This window comes from Dromiciops gliroides, chromosome 3 (assembly GCF_019393635.1).
Source record: "Dromiciops gliroides isolate mDroGli1 chromosome 3, mDroGli1.pri, whole genome shotgun sequence".
NCBI classification, from domain to species: Eukaryota; Metazoa; Chordata; class Mammalia; order Microbiotheria; family Microbiotheriidae; genus Dromiciops; species Dromiciops gliroides.
Genome location: NC_057863.1, coordinates 208,289,743 through 208,311,077, shown reverse-complemented (window position 1 = coordinate 208,311,077; position 21,335 = coordinate 208,289,743). Strand labels below are relative to the sequence as shown.

Here is a 21,335-nt window from a genome sequence, read left to right as displayed (position 1 = left end):
CAATATCATGATAAAGCTGGCTAAGTGATGGGGCACAAGAACAGAGCTTCCTATAGCTCAAAAGATTTCCACCAAACAGTAAGAGTAACAACAGTAATTGCAGTTCTTTGAATATCCTTGGGCTGCTGCTCTCTGAATCTTCCCCCATGTTCCTTCCCCCATAGTCACTGTGGGTTGTTCGTAGTTGACTCTTGACTGATTCTTATGGTATAATGGCAAGAGCCTTTAATCAAGAATCAAAGGGTATGGCTTCAGATCACTACTTAGTGCTTGTGTGACCAAGAGTCTAAACTCTGCTTTGTTACTTACCACCTGTAACACTTTAGCCAAGACAATTAATTCTATAGACATCATCAGTTCCTTAAGGATCTGCTCTAGTTGTGGTCCAAGGCCCCTTATACCAGGGGTATCCTGAGGTTAGCTTAGCGTGATCATTTATACCTTATATCTCAGGGGGCAGTTAAGTAGCACAGTGGATAGAGTGCCAAGTTTGAAGTCCAGAAGACTCAGCTTCCTGAGTTCATGTCTGGCCTCAGGCACTTACTAGCTGTATGACCCTGGGTAAGTCACTTAACCCTGTTGGCCTCAGATCCTCATCTGTAAAATGAGCTAGAGAAGGAAATGGAAAACTACTTCAGCATCTTTGCCAAGAAAGTGCCAAATGGGGTCATGAGGAATTTGACATGGTTGAACAACATCAATGTTTATACCTTGGAAATCAGCAAATACTATATACAACTCAGGTCTTAATTTATCATTTTATTGATTGTCCAGACTTAAAGAAGTGATGGAGAAAATGTTAATAGTACAGATTCATCTTAAAAGTGTACTGTATTGGGGGAAGCTAGGTGGCACAGTGGATAGAGCACCAGCCCTGGATTCAGAAGGATCTGAGTTCAAATACGGCCTCAGACACTTAACACTTACTAGCTGTGTGACCCTGGGCAAGTCCCTTAACCCCAATTGCCTCACTGCCCCCCCCAAAGTGTACTGTACCTACATTATTTTTAGAAAGCCAATTGTTAAACACTTAACAGCATTCCAATACTGCCAGCTCTGAATTTATAGAATCCTAGATCAGAACTGAAAAAGATATGAAGCCCTCTAGTCCAAATCTTTTATTTTACAGATAAGGAAACTAAGGCCTAGAGAGGTTAAGTGACTTCTTTCAAGGTCTCACAGATATTAAATATTCAGATAAGATCTGAACCCAAGTCTTAATCTCTAGATTAAGAGTCTATATAATTCAGTGTGACCTTTAAAAAGTCCTAGGTTGGGGGCAGCTAGGTGGTGCAGTGGATAAAGCACTGGCCCTGAATTCAGGAGGACCTGAGTTCAGTTCTGGCCTCAGACACTTGACACTAGCTGTGTGACCCTGGGCAAGTCACTTAACCCTCATTGCCCCTCAAAAAAAATTTTTTTAATTAAATTAAAAAAAGGCCTAGGTTGACTCAGAACTGAATTTTATACTTTGAGCTAAAAGGATTCTTTCCTTGTTTTATTGCTTTCTGTGTAGGTAGGCAAATGCAAAAAGGTAAATAAATGTTGTATTCCCCAAATATGGGAAAGTTTCATTGAAAATATACATTATGATACTATCTACCTCCAAAGAAAGAATTGATATTGATGGAACAGACTGCTATCTTGCATGCTATTTTTCACTTTCATTTTTTTCTTTTAATCAAGTTTGCTTGTACAAAATTACAAATATGGTAATGTTTTACATAATCATACATATATAACCCATATCTGATTGTTTGCCGCCTCGAGGAGAGGAAAAGGGAGGGAGGGAAAGAGGGATAAAAATTGGAACCCAAAACTATAAATAAAAAAGTTTATCATCATTTTAAAAAAAAGGAAATATACATTATATAGATATGTTCCTAGAGCTTATCTTAGGTCCTGGGCCACCTGTTGGCAGACAGGCTTTTATAGGCAGTATCCAACTTGCAAATGTCCAGCTCATGAAAGGTGGCCAGCCAGTTTGCCAGAAGAATACCTCTTTCCATCCTTTTACAAGTGGAGAATCTCTTCCTTTCCTTCCCCCCCTCCTTTCTTCTTTTCTTTCCCTTCCTTCCTCTCAAGACCTTTACCTTGGCTGCTACAGAGGATTTCCTCTACTACTCATGAAGGTGTCAGGCTCCCCCATAATTATTCTACCCTTTTCTGAGAGGTTTTTGGCAACTGCAAAGTAGAAAGAAACAGGAAGAGGAGAGGAAAGAAAAAAAAAAGAGGAAGAAGGAGCACCCTTAATGCTACTTATTTTAACCCCTTTTCTCTGGACCACCACCAAGAGTCATTCATAGCTTTGAAGAAAAAGGAACCTGGGAGAGGAGAAGGGAAGAAAGAGGGGGCAGATTTAGAAGAAGACCATCAATTTCTGATACTTTTATAACTTGTCAACCTGGTATTACAGGTTCACAAATCTAGATTGTACCTAAGAGGCCATCTAATCTAACCGCTTCATTTTATAGATGATAAAACTAAGGCACAGGGAAGTTAAATAGTTACCCAAGGTCCCAGGGATGGTAAGCTTCATAGGTGGGATCTGAACTCAGGTCCTCTGACTTTAGAGTTAGCACTCTCCATTGTACCATGTTTATGTTTATCCTAATTTGAAATCTGATGGAGAGGAAATGGGGGGATGAAATGGATTGTTCTCAACCCCCTCTTGGAGAAGTTGCCAGCAACTTCCTTGTGTTACCACCTAGCCTAGAGCTAGCTGATGTCACAGTTGATACAGTACTTGGCCTGGAGCTGAGTTCAAATCTGGTATCATCAACCTCAGACATGTACTACCTGTGTGATCCTGGGCAAGTCACTTAAGTTTGCTTCAGTTTCCTGATCTATAGAATATAGATAATAATAGCACTTTCCCTCAAAAGTTGTTATGGGGGGGCAGCTAGGTGGCACAGTGGATAGAGCACCGGCCCTGGATTCAGGAGTACCTGAGTTCAAATCCAGCCTCAGACAATTAACACTTACTAGCTGTGTGACCCTGGGCAAGTCACTTAACCCCAATTGCCTCACTAAAAAAAAAAAAAGTTGTTATGAGGATCAAATATGATAATTGTAAAAATCACTTACCATAGTAACTGGCACATAGCAGGCACTATATAGTGTTTATTTCCTTCCCTCACCCTCATTTACATATCCCCCAACATATCAACCTTTACTTTCATTTCTCATGGTTTCAGCCTCCATGTTAACTCCTTACTATATTAAAAATGTCCATCCTTAACCTGGGGTCTATAGATTCCCAAGGGATGCATGAATAGATTTCAGGGATCCATGAACCAGGATGGGAAAATTTGCTTCTTTACCTCTATACAGTTGTATTCTATTGTAATTTTATTTATTTTATGTATTTTCAACATTATTCTGAAAAGGAATCCACAGGCTTAATCATATTGCTAAAGGGATCCATGACACCCAAAATATTAAGAACCCATACCCTAGACCCATAGCACCAACTCACCCACTCACCACCTCTTGCCACTTCCTTAGCCTCTTCTGCCTTAAACTTTACCCTAGAGACTCTGCCCCAGATCCCCCAGTTCCAGAAGCCCCATACCTGCTCTTATCTCTTACCCTTCTGGTGTCTCTTCCACAATCTGTCAGAGCCACCAAAAATGGTTAGGATATCAGAGAATCTCAGTTTCCATTGCTTGGCTACAGAAGGAAGAGAAGCGTTCCTGGTATCCCAAGTTGTAACTCAGAATATAGTGTCCTGTAGAAATCCTGTTACACATGGTGGTTAGGTTTAAAGGCACAACTCTATACTGCAGGTACATTATGGGCCATAAATAGGCTTTCGTGGACTGACCTGGGAACCTCACTACTATATATAACATTGTTTCTAAGGGAAAATGCCTTTGTAGTTTGAAACTGACTTACAAATAAAGATCATGGACTACAACTTGGAGGCTTTTTGAAGATAAAATGATAAATTATTATATATGAATTAATATGGACTCTCATTATTATTCACATTTAACATTTATTGAGCTTATTTAGTCCGAAAGATATAATACATGATACAACAAATAGGCTTTTGATCATCAATGATGATGAATGGAGTAGATTTCAATAAGTGGGCAGGATCAAATGAGATAATATTCATAAAGCACTTTGCAAACCTTAAAGTGATATATAAATGCTTGCCGTGGTTATTCATGGATTAGTTAGAATCTATTTTTAGGTTAAGAGGGCATAGATTTTAAATTAATGGATCAATATGCATTTCAAGTTTATTTGCCATTACTTTGTGTTCCTGGACATGTACTGCTAGCTACTTATTATGAAGAAATTTACAGTAATAGTTCATGTAAAAATATCAATAATATGCAACATATTTTTGTCTTATAATTTAAAGACAGATGAAAATTATAACTGTAGTATAATTTAAATTTACTAAGATATCTTTTCTCCTTTTTTTCTAGAACTATTTTTATCCATTATACCTAGGTAAGTTCAAAAGACCATAATAAAAAATGTTCAGAATTAAATGGGACCTTAGAGGTCTTTGAATTCAAGCTACCTCCCATTTATTATTTCTAATTCTTTCTAATAATATTGTCATCCAAAGAAGTTGTTACATTTTTCTGTCTTTTACCTGTGTTAGATAGTTACATACATTTGGACTTTTTGTGTTATCTCTCCTCACAGTACATATAACTCCTTGTAATAATTTAGGAATGTTTCTTCACTATATAATATATGATATCCCACTAGTAATATACCACTCTTACCTAGGACTGGGTAAGGCAGGGTAAAAGATAGGGAAGAGTCATAGGTGACTCTGAGGTTTCAGTTTGAAAGACTTGGAAGGATGCTGGTGCCTTCAATAGAAACAGGGAAATTTGGGAAGAAGAATTTAGGGGAAATGATGAGTTCAGTTTGGGACATGTTTGAGGTGCTAGAGGGACATCCAGGTAGAAGTATCCAGCAGGCAATTAGGAATATGGGACTGGGGTTGAGGAGAGAGATTAGGGCTTGATATTTGATTTGGAAGGCATCTGTATAGAAACTGAACCCATGGGAATTGATGATAACACCAAATGAAAGAGTATTTAGAAAGAAGAGTGGATGGATCAAAAGAGAGAAGAGAGAAGAAAAGTTTGGGGAACATAAAAACTGTGAAATAGAAGATAAATGATGCACCAGCCAAGGACTTGGAGTGATGAGACAAGTAGAAGAAGATCCTGGAATAAGTGCTGTCACAGAGGACAAGGGAGCAGAGGGTAAACAGGAAGAATGGAATGATTGAGTGTCAAAAAAAAAATGCAGAAAATTCAAGGAATGAATGAAAAGCATCTATTAAGTATTTACAATGTTCCAAAGCATGGTACCTAAGCACTAGGGATACAAATACAAAAGGAAGAAAATTACTGCCCTTATGTTCTAGAAGGAGAAGATAACATATATAAAGGAGTGGTGGTCCAGGAAGGGTCTTTTGGTTTGGAAAATCATAGCGGTGGTGAGTGTAGCCATAGAGGAGTCAATTTATATGCCCAGGTTTTCTCTATCCTAAAACAAACAAACATTTCCTTGACCCTGGCATTACCAGTAGCTATTATCAAGGAATTTTTTTTTTAAGGATAGGGGAAATCTGGGCATCTCTGGTGGGTAAGGATAAGCAATGCATGTATAACGAATACTCCCCTTTTCATTAAGTAGTTTCTTTAACTGGGCCCCTGCCTTTCAGGAAGAATCTGGCTGCCTACTCATAGTAGACCAAATCCATAGTAGTCTTTTCATTGACCAAGTCATATTCTCTTATTCTACAAGAGACAGAGTCTTCCAAATCAAAAGCAAGTTTTTCAGACTCTCAGATAAGGTCTCTCTGAAACCCAGATGATCTTTTTGAGGTCTGCAATGACCTTTGGCTGTCAAGATAGAATAACATTACCTTAATGTACTTAAACCCTTAAACATAAAATACCCTTGTAGCCGCTATTTGAACCGAGAAGTACATGATGAATATGTGTGGTAGATCAGGTCAATTCAGGATGAAAGGTCCAAATTTGCATATACCAGAGATAATAAAGTGTTGGGTTTTTTCCCCCATATTTCTTACTTTCTATGTGACCATAACATCGCCTTTATTGATGTAGGGATTATTTGCTATTTTCTCTTGAGCTTCTTAAGGTTTCTTTTAAAATTTAATTCGTGGGCCCTGCAAGGTAGAAAGTTACCACCAGGCACTGGAAAAAGTATCTATTGGTTACTGGGCACCAGGTAGGAGATCCACTAGAGAGCGTAAGTTTTCAACAGGGGGAAAAAATGCTCAGGTTATTGGGGTATCTTATGTTGGGAAACTTGAAGCTAAGAAGGAATCAGATTTAGAGTTGGAGGGATCCTTAGATATCACTAGTCATAGAGCCAGTTAGAAGAGACCTCAGAATCCATCCAGTTTAATCATTTCATTTTACAGAAAAGTCAGTTGGTCTAGACAAGGAAAGTTCCAGTTTGCTCCTTACAATCCTGAAACCCAGGAGAAAATAATTTTTTTTGTTTGCCTCAGGTATGGAAACAGATTCTTGAATTTATGTTATCTAAAAGTTTAGAACTTGAGCTGGCATTTGCACCCCTACAATGATTTCTGACTTTGAAGACAACCAAGGAGAGTAATTAGGCAAGTGAAGTGGGAAGAAATAAAGAGAAAGGCCTAGTTCACTGTGTTTTCATATAGGACTATGATTCCCGGATGAACTTTTACACTTTCCTTTTTGACCTGTAATAACCTCTCTCTCTAAATGTTTTCTTTTGTGGTCAGCGTGAAAGCCTTTAACACATCTTCTGTTGATTCAGTTTGCATGTGTTCTCGGCCATTAGAATGTGTAGTCTCAGCACTTAGCACAGTAACAGAAATGTAGTAAGTGCTTAATCAATGAGTGAGAGTGGCGTGGTAGGCTGTTTTTTTAGGGGACAGAGAAAGAGAAAAATGATAAAGAGGAGGCGGGGAGAATTTTTATTTTCTACCACCAGTAAAGCTAGGCTAGTGAGAAAGTCAGTTCAGAAAAGAGAGGTGGTGGTACTTAAGTGAGACCAGTCCTGGGAGTTGTTCTCAAAAGAAAGAAGGGTGCCACACTTCCTTTCTTATCAAGAAAACAGAGTGATACTTTGTTCCAGGATACCAACATTAAAAGGGTACTAATGGGGGCAGTTAGGAGGCGCAGTGGATAAAACACCGGCCCTGGATTCAGGAGGACCTGAGTTCAAATCCAGCCTCAGACATTTAATACTTACTAGCTGTGTGACCCTGGGCAAAGTCACTTAACCCTCATTGCCCCCCCCCAAAAAAAGGGGGGGGGTTACTAATGACACCTGAATCACTGGACAAGAAACTCTGAGTTTATCACTGGAGAAATGGACTTTGTTCCATGTTAAAAAAAATTTAGAAGTTACTAAAAATTAGATGATCAGAAACATCTAGAGCTTAGCACTTGGTTAGCAAGAACAATTAACTTAATGGGAGGCTACCAAATGAAAAGCTCCATCATTTTCCACCCCTTTCCCCCATTGGTAGTTTACCTAACTGTGGCACAGTGGTGAGTCTTGGGGGTCTACCTGTAGGGAGAATTTCTCCCTCCCATAATTGGATTTATCTTAAAATTTTGATTTGGAGACACGTTTCATGCTTCTTGACCTAGGTGTATTTATTTAGTGAATCAATCAGAGATTAGTTATCAAGTGCCTACTATAATCCAGCCCTATTCTCTCCCCTAGGCTCTAGTCTCACATTTCTGACTCTATTGGATTTTTCGAAGTGGAGATCCCATAGGCATCTCAAAATCATGTCCAAAATATCACTTGATATCTACATTTTTATGCATCATATAATATATTCATATACATGTGTGTAAGCACACATATATGTGTGTGTATATATATTTTCAGTTGAAGTTTCAAACTGTAAAGAAAAATAGACTTAAAAGACATACAAATTATAATAATACTCATTTATCTGATATCTTCAGGGAATGAAGTATTTTCTCCAAAAAAAAGATAGTTTTAGTTTAAGGTCTAATTTTTTTTAAAATTTAGCCATTTTTGATGAAAATTTTTCTTAAATATATCACTCACTTTCTTGTGTTTTTAAATAGAGATATTGAAACATGGCTTAAACTTTTCTTGATGGTTTAGGGTGATTGTTATTGAACATCTATAAAAGTAATAAGTAGTAGCATAGTCACAGCCCCTGAAGGTATTAAGATTTAATGCTTAGGGGCAGCTAGGTGGTGCAGTGGATAGAGCACCTGCCCTGAATTCAGGAGGACCAGAGTTCAAATCCAGCCTCAGACATGTCACTTAACACTTACTAACTGTGTGACTGGGCAAGTCACTTAACCCCAATTGCCTCACCAAAAAAAAAAAAAAGAAAGAAAGAAAGAAAGAAAAAAAAAGAAAAAAAAAGATTTAATGCTTACATTGATCAACCCCAGATTATTTTATAGTCATCCTATTTTTGTTTAATCTGGATTGCTTTCTGGTAATCCTGGTTTCTTTTTCCTATTGTCCTCCCCCCACCCATTAGTAGTCACTACTCAGTTTGTCAGCTTTTAACAGTTTTCTCCCCAACACCGCTTCTTATTGATTATGTAATATAGGAGGAATTTAAGATTGTAAAGAATAACTAGACAGTCCGGCTTATTGAATGAATGAGCTTAATTTTACACAGAAATTCTATGTAGGCTCTAAGATGAGGGTAGCTTTATTCCCTTTCTCCTCAGAGGTCTTTTTCACTTGAGTTCAAGGCTATGCTTCAGGTAGTTAAGACTGCAAGTAGTCTGGCAGCAGTAAGTGTGGTGTCATGCTTAATTAATTCTCCCATCTTTTAGATTCTCCCCTAAAAACTTTATTTTTATAAGGTGGGTAGAAATCCTTGGCAATATTGTGTAATTACTGAACACTAAGAGCATACTTTTCTCTCTTAGGCATAATCTCCATCATGGGGTCATGTCAAGTAAATGAACAGTAAACGAATTTTTGTTTTTATAGGTTGCCTTGGTTCTTTCCGAGTTGAGACACTTGCAGCTGCACGTCAGTCAACCAATGCCTACACAGACCTGAGGAGTTGTGTCAATGGTAAGTGTCTGCAGTATTTATTTTATAACAAACATTAAAGTAATAATTCTGTATTTGTTGTTAAACTTTATACACAGAAATATAACAAATACTTTGTTTAAATAATAGGAAATCAATCTTTACATATTTAAAAAGTTTCCACATAAACATTATTGCAAAAAAAGTAAGGAAAACAAAGAAAGCAAAAAAATGCTTCAGTTTGCACTCAGAGTTCATCAGTTTTTTTCTGGAGGTGAATATCATTTTTCATCGTGAGTCATTTGGAGATGTCATGGATCATTGTATTGATCAAAGTAACTAAGTCTTTCACAGTTGGTTATTGTTACAATATTGCCATACAGACATGATTAATGCATAGCAAGGAAGACATGCTAATGCATATTTTCAACTTTCACTTAACTCTGAATTATGCAGCTTTGTTTTTTATGACATTTTTATATTAAATTTAACTTTTATTTACTAAAGTTTTTCAGTCATTTACTTCAAGGATTTTATTCTGTGTAGCTTTATTTTTACTGATAGTATATAATGGTATAGGAATTACATATATAGAGACAGTATGCATAGTCAGTAGCATATTAGACTTGTCATCAGGAGGATTTAGGTTCAAACCCTGAGTCTGATAGCTGTATGACCATCTAAAAGTTACTTACCCTCCTTTAATCTCATTTAACTCACCTGAAAAATCCCCTATAGTGATGACTTAGCAAGAATCTTGTCAGGCTCACATGAGATCATATATATAGAATGTTATATAAATCTCTATATACATATGGTTTGAGGGACCTTAGCCATTATCAAATTGAACTCCTTATCTGATATTCTCAATTTGAACATGTCTAAAACAGAACTCATAATCTTTCCCTTAAACCCCACCCTTTTTCTTAACTTTCCTGGTTCTATTGAGGTCACCACCATTCAGTCACCCAGGGATTCAACCTTAGAGTTAGCCTCAACTCTTGCCTCTCCTTCATTCCTCATATTGAATCAGTTGCTAAGTCTTGTTGTTTCAATCTGTACAATATCACATCTTTTCCTTTCTTGCCCCTTTTTGATTGATCCTCAAAAGGCATGGTGTCCAGTTTCTCACCATTCTGGTTACTGTCATGTCTAGATATGATCCAGCTTACTGATGTATTTCCTCAATTGTGGCATGCAGAACTCACCAGATGTGAACAAACCAGATGTGTTCTGATCATGTTGAAGTACAGCAGGATCACTACCTCCCCAGTCTGGATCATTATGTTTCTCTTGATGAAGACTAAGATAAATTTTTTTTTAGCATTATTGGCTGCTGTATCATACTATTGACTTATAATGAGCTTACAGTTTAACAAAGCCTCCAATTCTTTTCAGATGAATTGTGACCTAGCCACACTTCCTTCATCTTGTATTCACAAAATTGATTTTGTGATATGAATGTTAAGATTTGCATTTATCCCATCAAATTTACTAGATTCAGTTTTATTTCTAGTCCATCGACATCTTTTTGGATCCTAGCTATTCCTCCAGGCTTTGTATCATCTGCAAAGTTTGATATGCATGTCATCTGTATCTTTATCTGAGACATGAATAATAATGTTAAACAGCACAAGACCACTAAGCACATGTCCCTGAGGCACACCCTTGGGGACCTCCCTCTAAGATGACATTGACTCCTTAATGACCGATCTCCATAAGTCTCCTGTCTAGTCTCCGGCAGAGGGGGACACTATACTACTGTGCCCCTAGAAATGAGAGGGACAAAGATGGACACTACACTGTTGTGCTTCATGTATTTCCTCCCTATCTCCAGCCTCCCAGGAAAGAAGAGTAGCATATTATACCAGTCTTTTTTTTTTTTTTAACTGACATGAGGAGTGATTCCTCTAAGTTTGTTGTTTAGTCCTTTCAGTCATGTCTGTCTCTTTGTTACCCCATGTGGAGTTTTCTTGGCAAAGATACTGGAGTGATTTGCCATTTCCTTCTCCAGCTCATTTTAAAGATGAGGAAACTGAAGTAAACAGGGGTATGTGACTTGCTTAGGGTCACACAGCTAGTAAGAATCTAAGATCACATATAAACTCAGGTCTTAGTGACTCCAGGCCTGGTGCTCTATCCACTGTATCACCTAGTGAACCTTTAGGTTAGGATACCTTAACTCCAAAATCCTTCCCACACTCTGCAGTCTAGTTAAACCAGCCTTAGCTCTATTACATTATGCATGGCATTCCATCTGCTGACTGTGCTTTTTTACATTGACTATTCCTATGCCTAGAATTAATTCCCTCTTCACTTCCACATTATTAAATGGAATCTTAAGATCTGGCTCAAACACCATGTTCTGTATAAAGCCTTTTCTTAACCATACTCTCCCCCAACTGCTAATTCTTCTTCTCTTTTTTCTAACTACATATTTGTTAATCTTTATTCTGTATATACTTATATGTGCATTTATTGTTTCCCCAATGGGGTAGCTAGGTGGTGCAGTGGATAGACAGCATTGGGCCTGGAGTCAGGAAGACAACTTCCTGAGTTCAAATCCAGCCTCAGACACTGGTTGTGTGACCCTGGGCAAGTCATTTAGCCTTATTGACCTTAGTTTCCACATCTATAAAACGAGCTGGAGAAGGAAAAGGCAAACCATGCCAAGAAAACCCCAAATGAGGTCATGAAGAATCAGAAACAACTGAAATGATTCAACAACAACAACAACAACTTTCCCCAATAGACTGTAAGCTTCCTAAGAGGAGAGATTGTTTTACACTTTATTTATATTTGTATCCCAGCACCTAGCACAGTGCCTGACTTGCAGCTGGTACTTGAAAATGCTTGTTGATGAATAATTTTTTTTGGGGGGGGTGAGGCAATTGGGGTTAAGTGACTTGCCTAGGGTCACACAGCTAGCAAGTGTTAAGTGTCTGAGGCCGGATTTGAACTCAGGTCCTCCTGACTCCAGGGCCGGTGCTCTATCCACTGAGCCACATAGCTGCCCCCTGTTGATGAATAATCTTGCAACAACTAAATGCTGCCTTATTATTTACTCATATATGTTACTCTTCAATTCCCTCTTATCCATATATGCTCTGTCCTTTCTATTCTGAAAATTATTCTCTTTGTCTTCAGGAAATGGAAGCAAACCAGGAATTGTGCAATCCCACTTTCCCTGTGTTGTCTGTTACCATTGCACTGTCACTTTCTCATTCCAACCAAAGACCTTGTTCCTCTCTTCTCAAATTTATCTAGCAGAGAGGCTAGAGGCAACTGTCACTATGATATCCTGAGGATACCATAATAATTCATATTTGTATAGCACCTTGCAATTTACAAAGAACAAAATTTCCACAAAACAACACAGTGAGGTAAGTAGTACAAATGCTATTACTATTATGGAGGTGAAGAAATTCAGATTGTGACTTGCCTATGGCAAGGAAGCTAATAAATACCAGAGGCAGGCTTGACTATTTTCTTTCTTCATTTAATGTGTCTTCCTCTACTATCTTGTCTTCATCAACATGGTTTTATCTTTTTTATTCCATAAAAGGGAAATTAGAAAGAATATTGCAGCCAGGATACCTTCCCCATGATATTTTTCTTTCAGTTTATTAGCAAATCTCTGATTATCAGCATTCAAAAGACAGGTTTCTATGAGGACAGATAATTTTTTTAAACAGAATCTATTTCAGTGAGCGTGTGACAACTAAGGCACTTGCATAATTGCTATTGCTGTTCAGTCATTTTCAGTTGTTTCCAATTCTTTGTGACCCCATTTGAGTTTTTCATGGCAAAGATACGGGAGTGATTTGCCCTTTCTTTCTCCATCTTATTTTGCAGATGAGGAAAGTGAGGCAACTGGGATTAAATGACTTGCCCTGGGTCACAGCTAGTATTAAGTGTCTGAGGCCAGATTTGAACTCAAAAAGATGAGCCTTACTCTGAGCCCGACTTAGAGATAGAGATCTACTGTTTTACTTAGGTGCACCTCCCGCCTCCCCAAAAAAGCTTTCTTTAGACCAGGGCAGGAAAAAAGATCACCAAAGTTGAATAATTTCTGATTTTCATTACTTTTATCTTAGATTGTCTCCTTGTTGTTCCTTGTAAAGTGCACTACAAAAAGTGAGAATGAGCTATTTTATATAACAAGTAGCTTTATCCAGCTATAGGAAGAGAGCCACAGGAACTTTCTTTCTTAGTGTAAGAAAAACAATCGTGAAACCTCATCACAAGTAACATTGCAAAAAGTGTGATGCCAGGTGTGGAGGCAGCAGCAGAATGTAGAGACAGAATATGATGCTGGCTCATTTCTAGATGCTTTCTTTTGTTGGCATCATCTATTCCCCTAATTTCAATTGTCATTTCTATACAGGTGACTCTCAAGTCTATATCTCCACTCTCAAATGCTTCCCAGAACTCCAGTTCTATGTTTCTAACTGTATTCTGATCATTTCCACCTAAATATCCTGAGACCACTTTAAAGTCAATATTAAGAAAACCAATTTCATATTTCCTTTGAAACTTGTTCTTTTTCTTTTTTCTATTTCTGTTGATAGGATCAATATCTTTCTCATCACCTAGGTTTGTGATCTCAGAATCTTGATTGATTTCTTTTATTTCTTTCATCTCCTATATACAATAGGTTATCAATCCCTCTTGATTCTGACTTACATTTTCACTCTAACAATCCTAGTTGAGGAACGATGTGGTTAAGGTTGAGAAAGACCAGGGTTCAAATTTTGTTCTTGACTCTTAACTAGTGGTGGCTTTAGACCACTTAGTTATCTTTATCTTAATTTACCTGTCTTTAAAATGTATGTATTACTTGCCTCATGGGATTCTAATGAGGCTCAAATGAAATAATCTTTGTAAAGTGCTTTGCAGATCTTAAAGTACTATGTGCCAATTATTTTTCTAATACCTTACCCCCTTGAGTTGGGCAGTTCTCTAAAGGATAATCTCATGATGCTGTTCAGGGATCTCTGAGCCAAAATACTGAGTAAGATGAATGCACTTTTAAAGAGTTGTTCAAGAGAGATGGGTCAAGATATGGAAAGATAAACTTTTGAATGGGAAAGAGGAAATCTCCGTGGAGCTGCAGATATGTCTTGATTTCCAGTGCCTACAATCACTGAGAATAGCAGAATCCTCTAGTGAGATTATTCTCTCTCCTTTAATTCTTATCTAACTCCCAAAGAACTCACTTATACTTTTGTATTCATTCATCCGTTTTAATCTGTATGACTTCTCTGATTTCTGTTTATTGCTTATGATAATAAAGATATTTACTAGGTGACTGGTAAGAATAAGGTAACTGTTAGCCTCTCCTTAAGAGTGTCCAAAGAAGCCTTTATTCTGAGGTGTGGTTGATAGATATAATTCTATTCAATATGCCTCTTGGGGATGGGTGAATAAAGGAATGAGCAACCAGCCACAGCCCTTTCCTTGCTCTCCACAAAGGTGAAAATTGTAGTCTTCCCTGAAAATAGTGTGTACCAGAGGCAGCTAGATGGTGAAGTGGATAGAGTACCGGCCCTGGAGTCAGGAGTACCTGAGTTCAAATCCAGCCTCAGACACTTAATACTTACTGGCTGTGTGACCCTGGGCAAGTCACTTAACCCCAATTGCCTCACAAAAAAAATAGTGTGTACCAAATATCAGATCAGATATCTACCCATGCCAACCATGGGCTAATTATCTTTATGTTTGAGAGCTACCAACCATATATAGTTTGTATTATTGTTATAGTTCAGCTCACCATCTCTTCTCACCTAGACTATTGAAATGTTGTTGTTGTTTTTGTTTAGTCATTTGGTCGTGTCTGACTCTGTGACCCCATGGATTTTGTCCATGGGTTTTTCTTGGCAAAAATACAGTGTGTCCCCATTTTACAGATAAGAAACTGTGGCAAACAGGGGCTAAGGGATTTGTCAATACCACTAGCCAGTATCTGAGTTCAGATTTGAACTCAGATCCTTCTGACTCCAGGCCCAGTGCTCTAGCCATTGCACCACCTAACTTCCCAGACTATTCTTTCTGACTCCAGCCTCTCCTCCTTCTTTACCACTGGAGTAATCTTCCCAGAGTACCCTGCTGATCACCTTGCTCTCTAATTAAAAACTGCTAGTGATTCTCCACTGATGACTGAGTAAATTAACAACCCTTGATTCTGCCATTCCACGCTCTCCATAGTCTGATTCTAATTTATCTAGCTCTATCTCATACTACTTCCCTTTCACATGTTTCAGCTAAACTGAGTACTTTCCATCAACTGGTCTTACCCTGCTCTATTTTGTCTACATGAATTCTCATGTCTGAAATGAGAAAAGGGAGGAGTAAGGAGGGAATAAGTATTGTCTAGGCCCAACATCTATGAAACCTCCCTCATGATTCTTTTCCTGACTTTCCTAATTGAAAATCACTTCTCCTACTTCAAATTTCTCATAGAACTTTACCTGGAACTCTCTTTTACACTTATCATTTTCTCCATTATATTGTCATTAATTGTGTCTATATTTTCCTCCTTTCCCTCCTCCTTCACCAACCCTCCAAATTAGACTTTTAGCTTCATGAACACCAGAATCTGTATCTATTTTTATATTCCTAGTACCAAGGAGGGTATCTTGCTCAAAGTAGGCACCTATTAATATTTTGTGAATTACATTAATACAGCTAAGGCAGGGGCTATGGGATACTGACAAAAAGAAAGGTAGTCATCATAGGGTACGAAGTTAAAAAAATCAATCAATTGGGGCAGTTAGGTGGCACAGTAGATAAAGCACTGGCCCTGGATTCAGGAGGACCTGAGTTCAAATCTAGCCTCAGACACTTGACATTTACTAGCTGTGTGACCCTGGGCAAGTCACTTAACCCTCATTGCCCTGCAAAAAAAATCAATCAATAAACATTTATTAATCATCCATTATGTGCCAGGGACTATTTTAAACTCTGGGAATACAAAAAGAGGCAAAAGACAATTCCTGTCCTCAAGGAGCTTACAATTTAATGGGAGAAACAACATGTAAACAAATATATACAAAGAAAAAATATATAGAATAAATAGGAAATAATTAACAGATGGAAGGCACTAGAATTAATTGGGGTTGAGGAAGGCTTCCTGTAGGAGGTGGGATTTTAGTTGGAACTTGAAGGAAGCCAGGGAGGTCAATTGGTGTAGTAGGGGAGAGAGAGCATTCTAGGCATAGGGGCTAGCCAGAGAAAATGCCTGGAGCTGAGAGTTGGAGTACTTGTTTGTGAAACAGTAAAGAGGCTGGTGTCACTGGAACAAAGAACACATAGTGGCAAGTAAGGTTTAAGAATATTGGAAAGGTAGAAGGGAACTAAGTTTTGACGGTCTTTGAATAGCAAACAGAGCATTTTGTATTTGATCCTGGGGCCAACAGGGAGTTATTGAGTTTATGGAGTTGGGGTGTGGAGTGGTGTGGTACCATAGTAGAATTGGAGTTTTAAGAAAATCACTTTAGTGGCTTAATGAGGATGGATTGGAGTGGAGCAAGACTGAAGGCACGGAGATTCACTATCAAGCTGTTACAATACTTTAGGCATTAGGTGATGAGGCCCTACACTAGAGTAGTGGCAACATCAGAGAAGAGAAAGGGGCGATATGAGAGATATTGAATAGGTGGTCAATAGACCTTGGTAACAGATTGGATAGGGGAGGGGGGGAGGTGCAGGGGGTGAGGAATAGTGACGAGTGAGGGATTGGAAGAATGGTGTTGCCCTCTACAGTAATGGAAAGGTAGTGGAGGGCAAAGTTTTAGGGAGAAAGATAATGAATTTGATTTTGGACATATTGAGTTTAAGACATCTACTCAAAGTAAATTCAAGCAAGGGTTTGTATTAAGGAGTCTTAACTAATCAAAACCAAAGGGAAGAGCAAGATAAAAGTTTGTAGGAGGTGTAGGTTGTCAGAATTTCATGTATTCAAGTGTATCTAGAATATTCGATTATTACAATTCTGGACAAAACAATGGGTTAGGAATCTAATGGAGTTGTCTGTCTGAGAATTGTGTATTGGGCAAAGAGCATAAGCTCATATAGATTTAGAGCTAAAAGGGACCCTGGAGGTCACTGAGTCCACCTTCTTATTATACAAATGAGGTAAGAAGGCACAGAAAAACTAAAGGACTTGCCCAGTTCTTATGACTTGAATCCTTACTCCAATTCCAGTGCCCTATCTACTATGCCACACTTCCTCTTTTAGGTTGGACTAAATGACCTCTAGCAGCTAGGTGGCACAATAGATAAAGTACTGGCCCTGGAATCAGGAGGACCTGAGTTCAAATCTCATTTCAGACACTTACTAGTTGTGTGGCCCTGGGCAAGTCACTTAACCTCAATTGCCTTAAACTTCTGGGGCCATCTCCAGTTGGCTTGATGTATATCTTGCCCCGATACCCAGATGGCCCTGGAGGAGAGAATGAGGTTGGTGACCTTGCACAGCCCTCCCTCACTTAAATCCATTTTACTGCAAGTCATGACATCACCCTGGTGCCATGGTCCTCTTTGAGAAAGAAGGACAAGCTTTTGAAATGCTTCTCAATTCTTATATTCTATCCAAAGCTTACTATAGGGGGCAACATATAGTAAGCACTTAATAAATGCCCAGTATCTCACTTGGGCTCATTCTCTTTCACACTCTCACACACTCAATCTCTGTCTCTCTCTGTCTCTGTCTCTCTGTCTGTCTCTGTCTGTCTCTCTCTCTCAGAACTAGATAAAGCTAACCAAAAAGAAAGAGGAAAGAAGTTAAGGAGGTGAGTAGAATTCTAGAAACATTAGATATGATAGATCTTTGGAGAAAACTGAATGGGAATAGAAAGGAATATACCTTTTTTTGACCATGTATTAGGGCATTAAAAATCTCACAACCAAATTAAAAAAAAAAAGCAAAAATGTTAAATGCATCCTTTTAAGATCATAATGCGGGGCAGCTAGGTGGCACAGTGGATAAAGCACTGGCCCTGGAGTCAGGAGTACCTGAGTTCAAATCCGGCTTCAGACACTTGACACTTACCAGCTGTGTGACCCTGGGCAAGTCATTTAACCCCAATTGCCTCACCAAAAGACAAAAACAAAACAAAAAGATCATAATGCAATAAAAGTTACATTCAATAAAGATAGATTAAACATTAGAAACTAAATAATTTAATCCTAAAGAATAAGTGGGTCAAAGAACAAATCATAGAAACAATCAATAATTTCATTAAAGAGAATGACAATGATGAGACAACATACCAAAATTTATAGGATGCAGCCAAAACAGTGCTTACGTGAAAATTTATATCTCTAAATGCTTACATCAATAAAATAGAGAAAGAGCAGTTCAATGAATTGGGCATGCAACTTAAAAAAAAAACTAGAAAAAGAACAAATTTAAAATTTCCTATTAAATACAAAATTAGAAATCCTAAAAATCAAAGAGTAAGAAAATTGAAAGTAAGAAAATCATTGTACTAGTAAATAACACTAAGAGTTGGTTTTATGAAAAAGTCCGTAAAATAGATAAACCATTGGTTAATTTGATTTTTGAAAAAAGAAAGAAGAAAATAAATTACTAGTATCAAAAATGAAAGAGGTGAATTCACCACCAATGAAGAGGAAATTAAAACAATAAATAGGAGCTATTTTGCCCAATTGCATGTCAATAAATCTTATAATTTAAGTAAAATGGATGAATATTTACAAAAATGTAAATTGCTGAGATTAGTAGAAGAGGAAAGAGAGTATTTAGATAACCCCATCTTTAAAAAAAAAATCCCCAGGACCAGAAGAATTCACAAGTGAATTCTACCAAACATTTAAAGAACAATTAATCCAAATACTACATAAACTATTTGGGAAAACAGGCAAAGGAGTCCTACCAAATTCCATTTTGTGATATAACTATGGTGCTGATAAACCAGAAAGAGCCAGAAACAGAAAAGGAAAACTATAGACCAATTTATCTAATGAATATATATTCAAAATATTAAATAAAACACTAGCAAGGAGTTTACAGCAATATATCATCAGGGTAATACACTATGACAAGGTAGGATTTATACCAGCAATGTAGGGCTGGTTCAATAAACTATCAGGATAGCTGACTGCATCAATAACAAAACCAACAGAGATCATGTTATTATCTCAATAGATGCAGGATTTTTTTTGACAAAATACAGTACCCATTCCTATTCAAAACACTAGAGAGCATAGGAATAAATGGAGCTTTCCTTAAAATTATAAGTAATATCTATGTAAAACCATTAGCAAATACTATCTGTAATGGTAATAAGCTAGAAGCCTTCCTTTTAAGATCAGGGGTGAAGCAAAGGTGTCCATTATCACCACTATTATTCAATATTGTACTAGAAATTATACCTATAGCAAAAAGAGATGAAAAAGTTGAAAGAATTAGAGGAAACAAAGCTATCACTCTTTGCAGATGATATAATTGTTATACTTAGAGAATCCTAAACAATCAACTAAAAAAAACTAGATGAAATAATTAACAACTTTAGCAAAGTTATACAACCCCCCAAAATCATCAACATTTTTGTATATTACTAATAAAGTCCAGCAGCAAGGGATCAATTTGGAACTATGGCCAAAGGACTATAAATCTGTGCATACCCTTTGACCCAGCAATACCACTGCTATATATGCATCCCAAAGAGATTTTTTAAAAAAGGAAAAGAACCTATTTTGTATAAAAATATTTATAGCAGCTCTTCTTGTGGTAGCTAAGAATTGGAAATAGAGGGGGTACACATCAATTGGAGAATGGCTGAACAAGTTGTGATATTTAGTTATAATGGAATATTATTGTGCTATAAGAAATGACAAGCAGGATGATTTCAGAAAAAACCTGGAAAGACTTACATGAACTGATACAAAGTAAAGTGAGCAGAACCAGGAGAACAATGTACAGAGTAACAACAGTATTATACAATGAATAATTGTGAATTACTTAGCTATTTTAAGCAATACAGTGATCCATGATGATCCCAAAGGACTCATGATGAAAAATGTTATCCACCTGCAGAGAAAGAATGGATGTCTGAATAAAGACTGAAGCATACCATTCTTTCCTTCCTTCCTTCCTTCCTTCCTTCCTTCCTTCCTTCCTTCCTTCCTTCCTTCCTTCCTTCCTTCCTTCCTTCCTTCCTTCCTTCTTGTCTTGCACAAAATGACTAACATTTAATATTTTACATGATTGTACATGTATACTTTATATCAGATTTCTTACCATCTCAGGGAGAGGGGAAAAGAAGGAAGGAGGGATAGAATTTAAAGTTCAAAACTTTTTTTATGTTAAAAATTGTTTTTACATGTAATTGAGAGAAAAATAAGATTATTTTTAAAATACATTAAAAAGGAGAGCATGATTTAATTATAATACCATAATTCTCTCTCTCTCCCACCCACTGAGAAGGCATGCAATATGATATCAATTATACATGTGGGGCAGCTAGGTGGCGCAGTGGATAAAGCACTGGCCCTGGATTCAGGAGGACCTGAGTTCAAATCTGGCCTCAGACACTTGACACTTACTAGCTGTGTGACCCTGGGCAAGTCATTTAACCCTCATTGCCAAATATATATATATATATATATATATATATATATATATATATATATATATATATATACATGTGAAGCATGACTTACTCTTCAGACTTTGTGCTTTGAGCTCCACGTAAGATGAGAAATTATATGAATACAGTAGATTTCAAGGGGTCCTACTTCATAGAATAACTTTTTAATCATAAAATCAATCACTCATTAAATCAGAAAATAACCCCCCAAACTATTTGTGAATTAATAAAGGCTATTTATTTGTGCTATTCTTCAAGAAATCATACATCAATTCTAATCAGTGTTACATACTTATACAAGAGGGCAGTGATAGTCCCATTGTGATCAGACAATCATCTGGAGTATTGTGTTAACTTCAGGGGGGCATAATTAAGAAGGACAAAAATAGGAAGGAGAGTGACTTTCCAGAGAAGGGTAAACAGGATGTTCAAGGTCCTTGAATTCACATCAGATTCAATTCAATTCATTTCAATTCAGTAAACATTTATTAAATGCCTACTATGTGCTGGGGATACAAATAAGAAAAAGACAGTTCCTGTCCTCAAAAGATCTTACAGTCTAATGGGGGAAGACAATACACAAGGAAGCTGAAAAGGCGGGGAATGGGGAGGGAACACAAGGAGGTATCCCATGGGAAGAAAGGATGGTGTTTCAAGGAGTACAAGCCAAGT

The 21,335-nt window shown here is 37.4% G+C and overlaps 1 protein-coding gene across 1 annotated transcript in view; it reads left to right on the top strand.

Annotated features, from left to right (window-relative positions):
• The window catches only part of PROS1 (protein S), a 97,389-nt gene that overhangs the window by 32,015 nt on the left and 44,039 nt on the right, over positions 1 to 21,335 (top strand). Inside the window, exons 3-4 of the mRNA XM_043997012.1 lie at positions 4,443 to 4,467; positions 9,004 to 9,090. Coding sequence (XP_043852947.1) covers positions 4,443 to 4,467; positions 9,004 to 9,090 — 112 coding nt within the window. The remainder of the gene's footprint in view (positions 1 to 4,442; positions 4,468 to 9,003; positions 9,091 to 21,335) is intronic.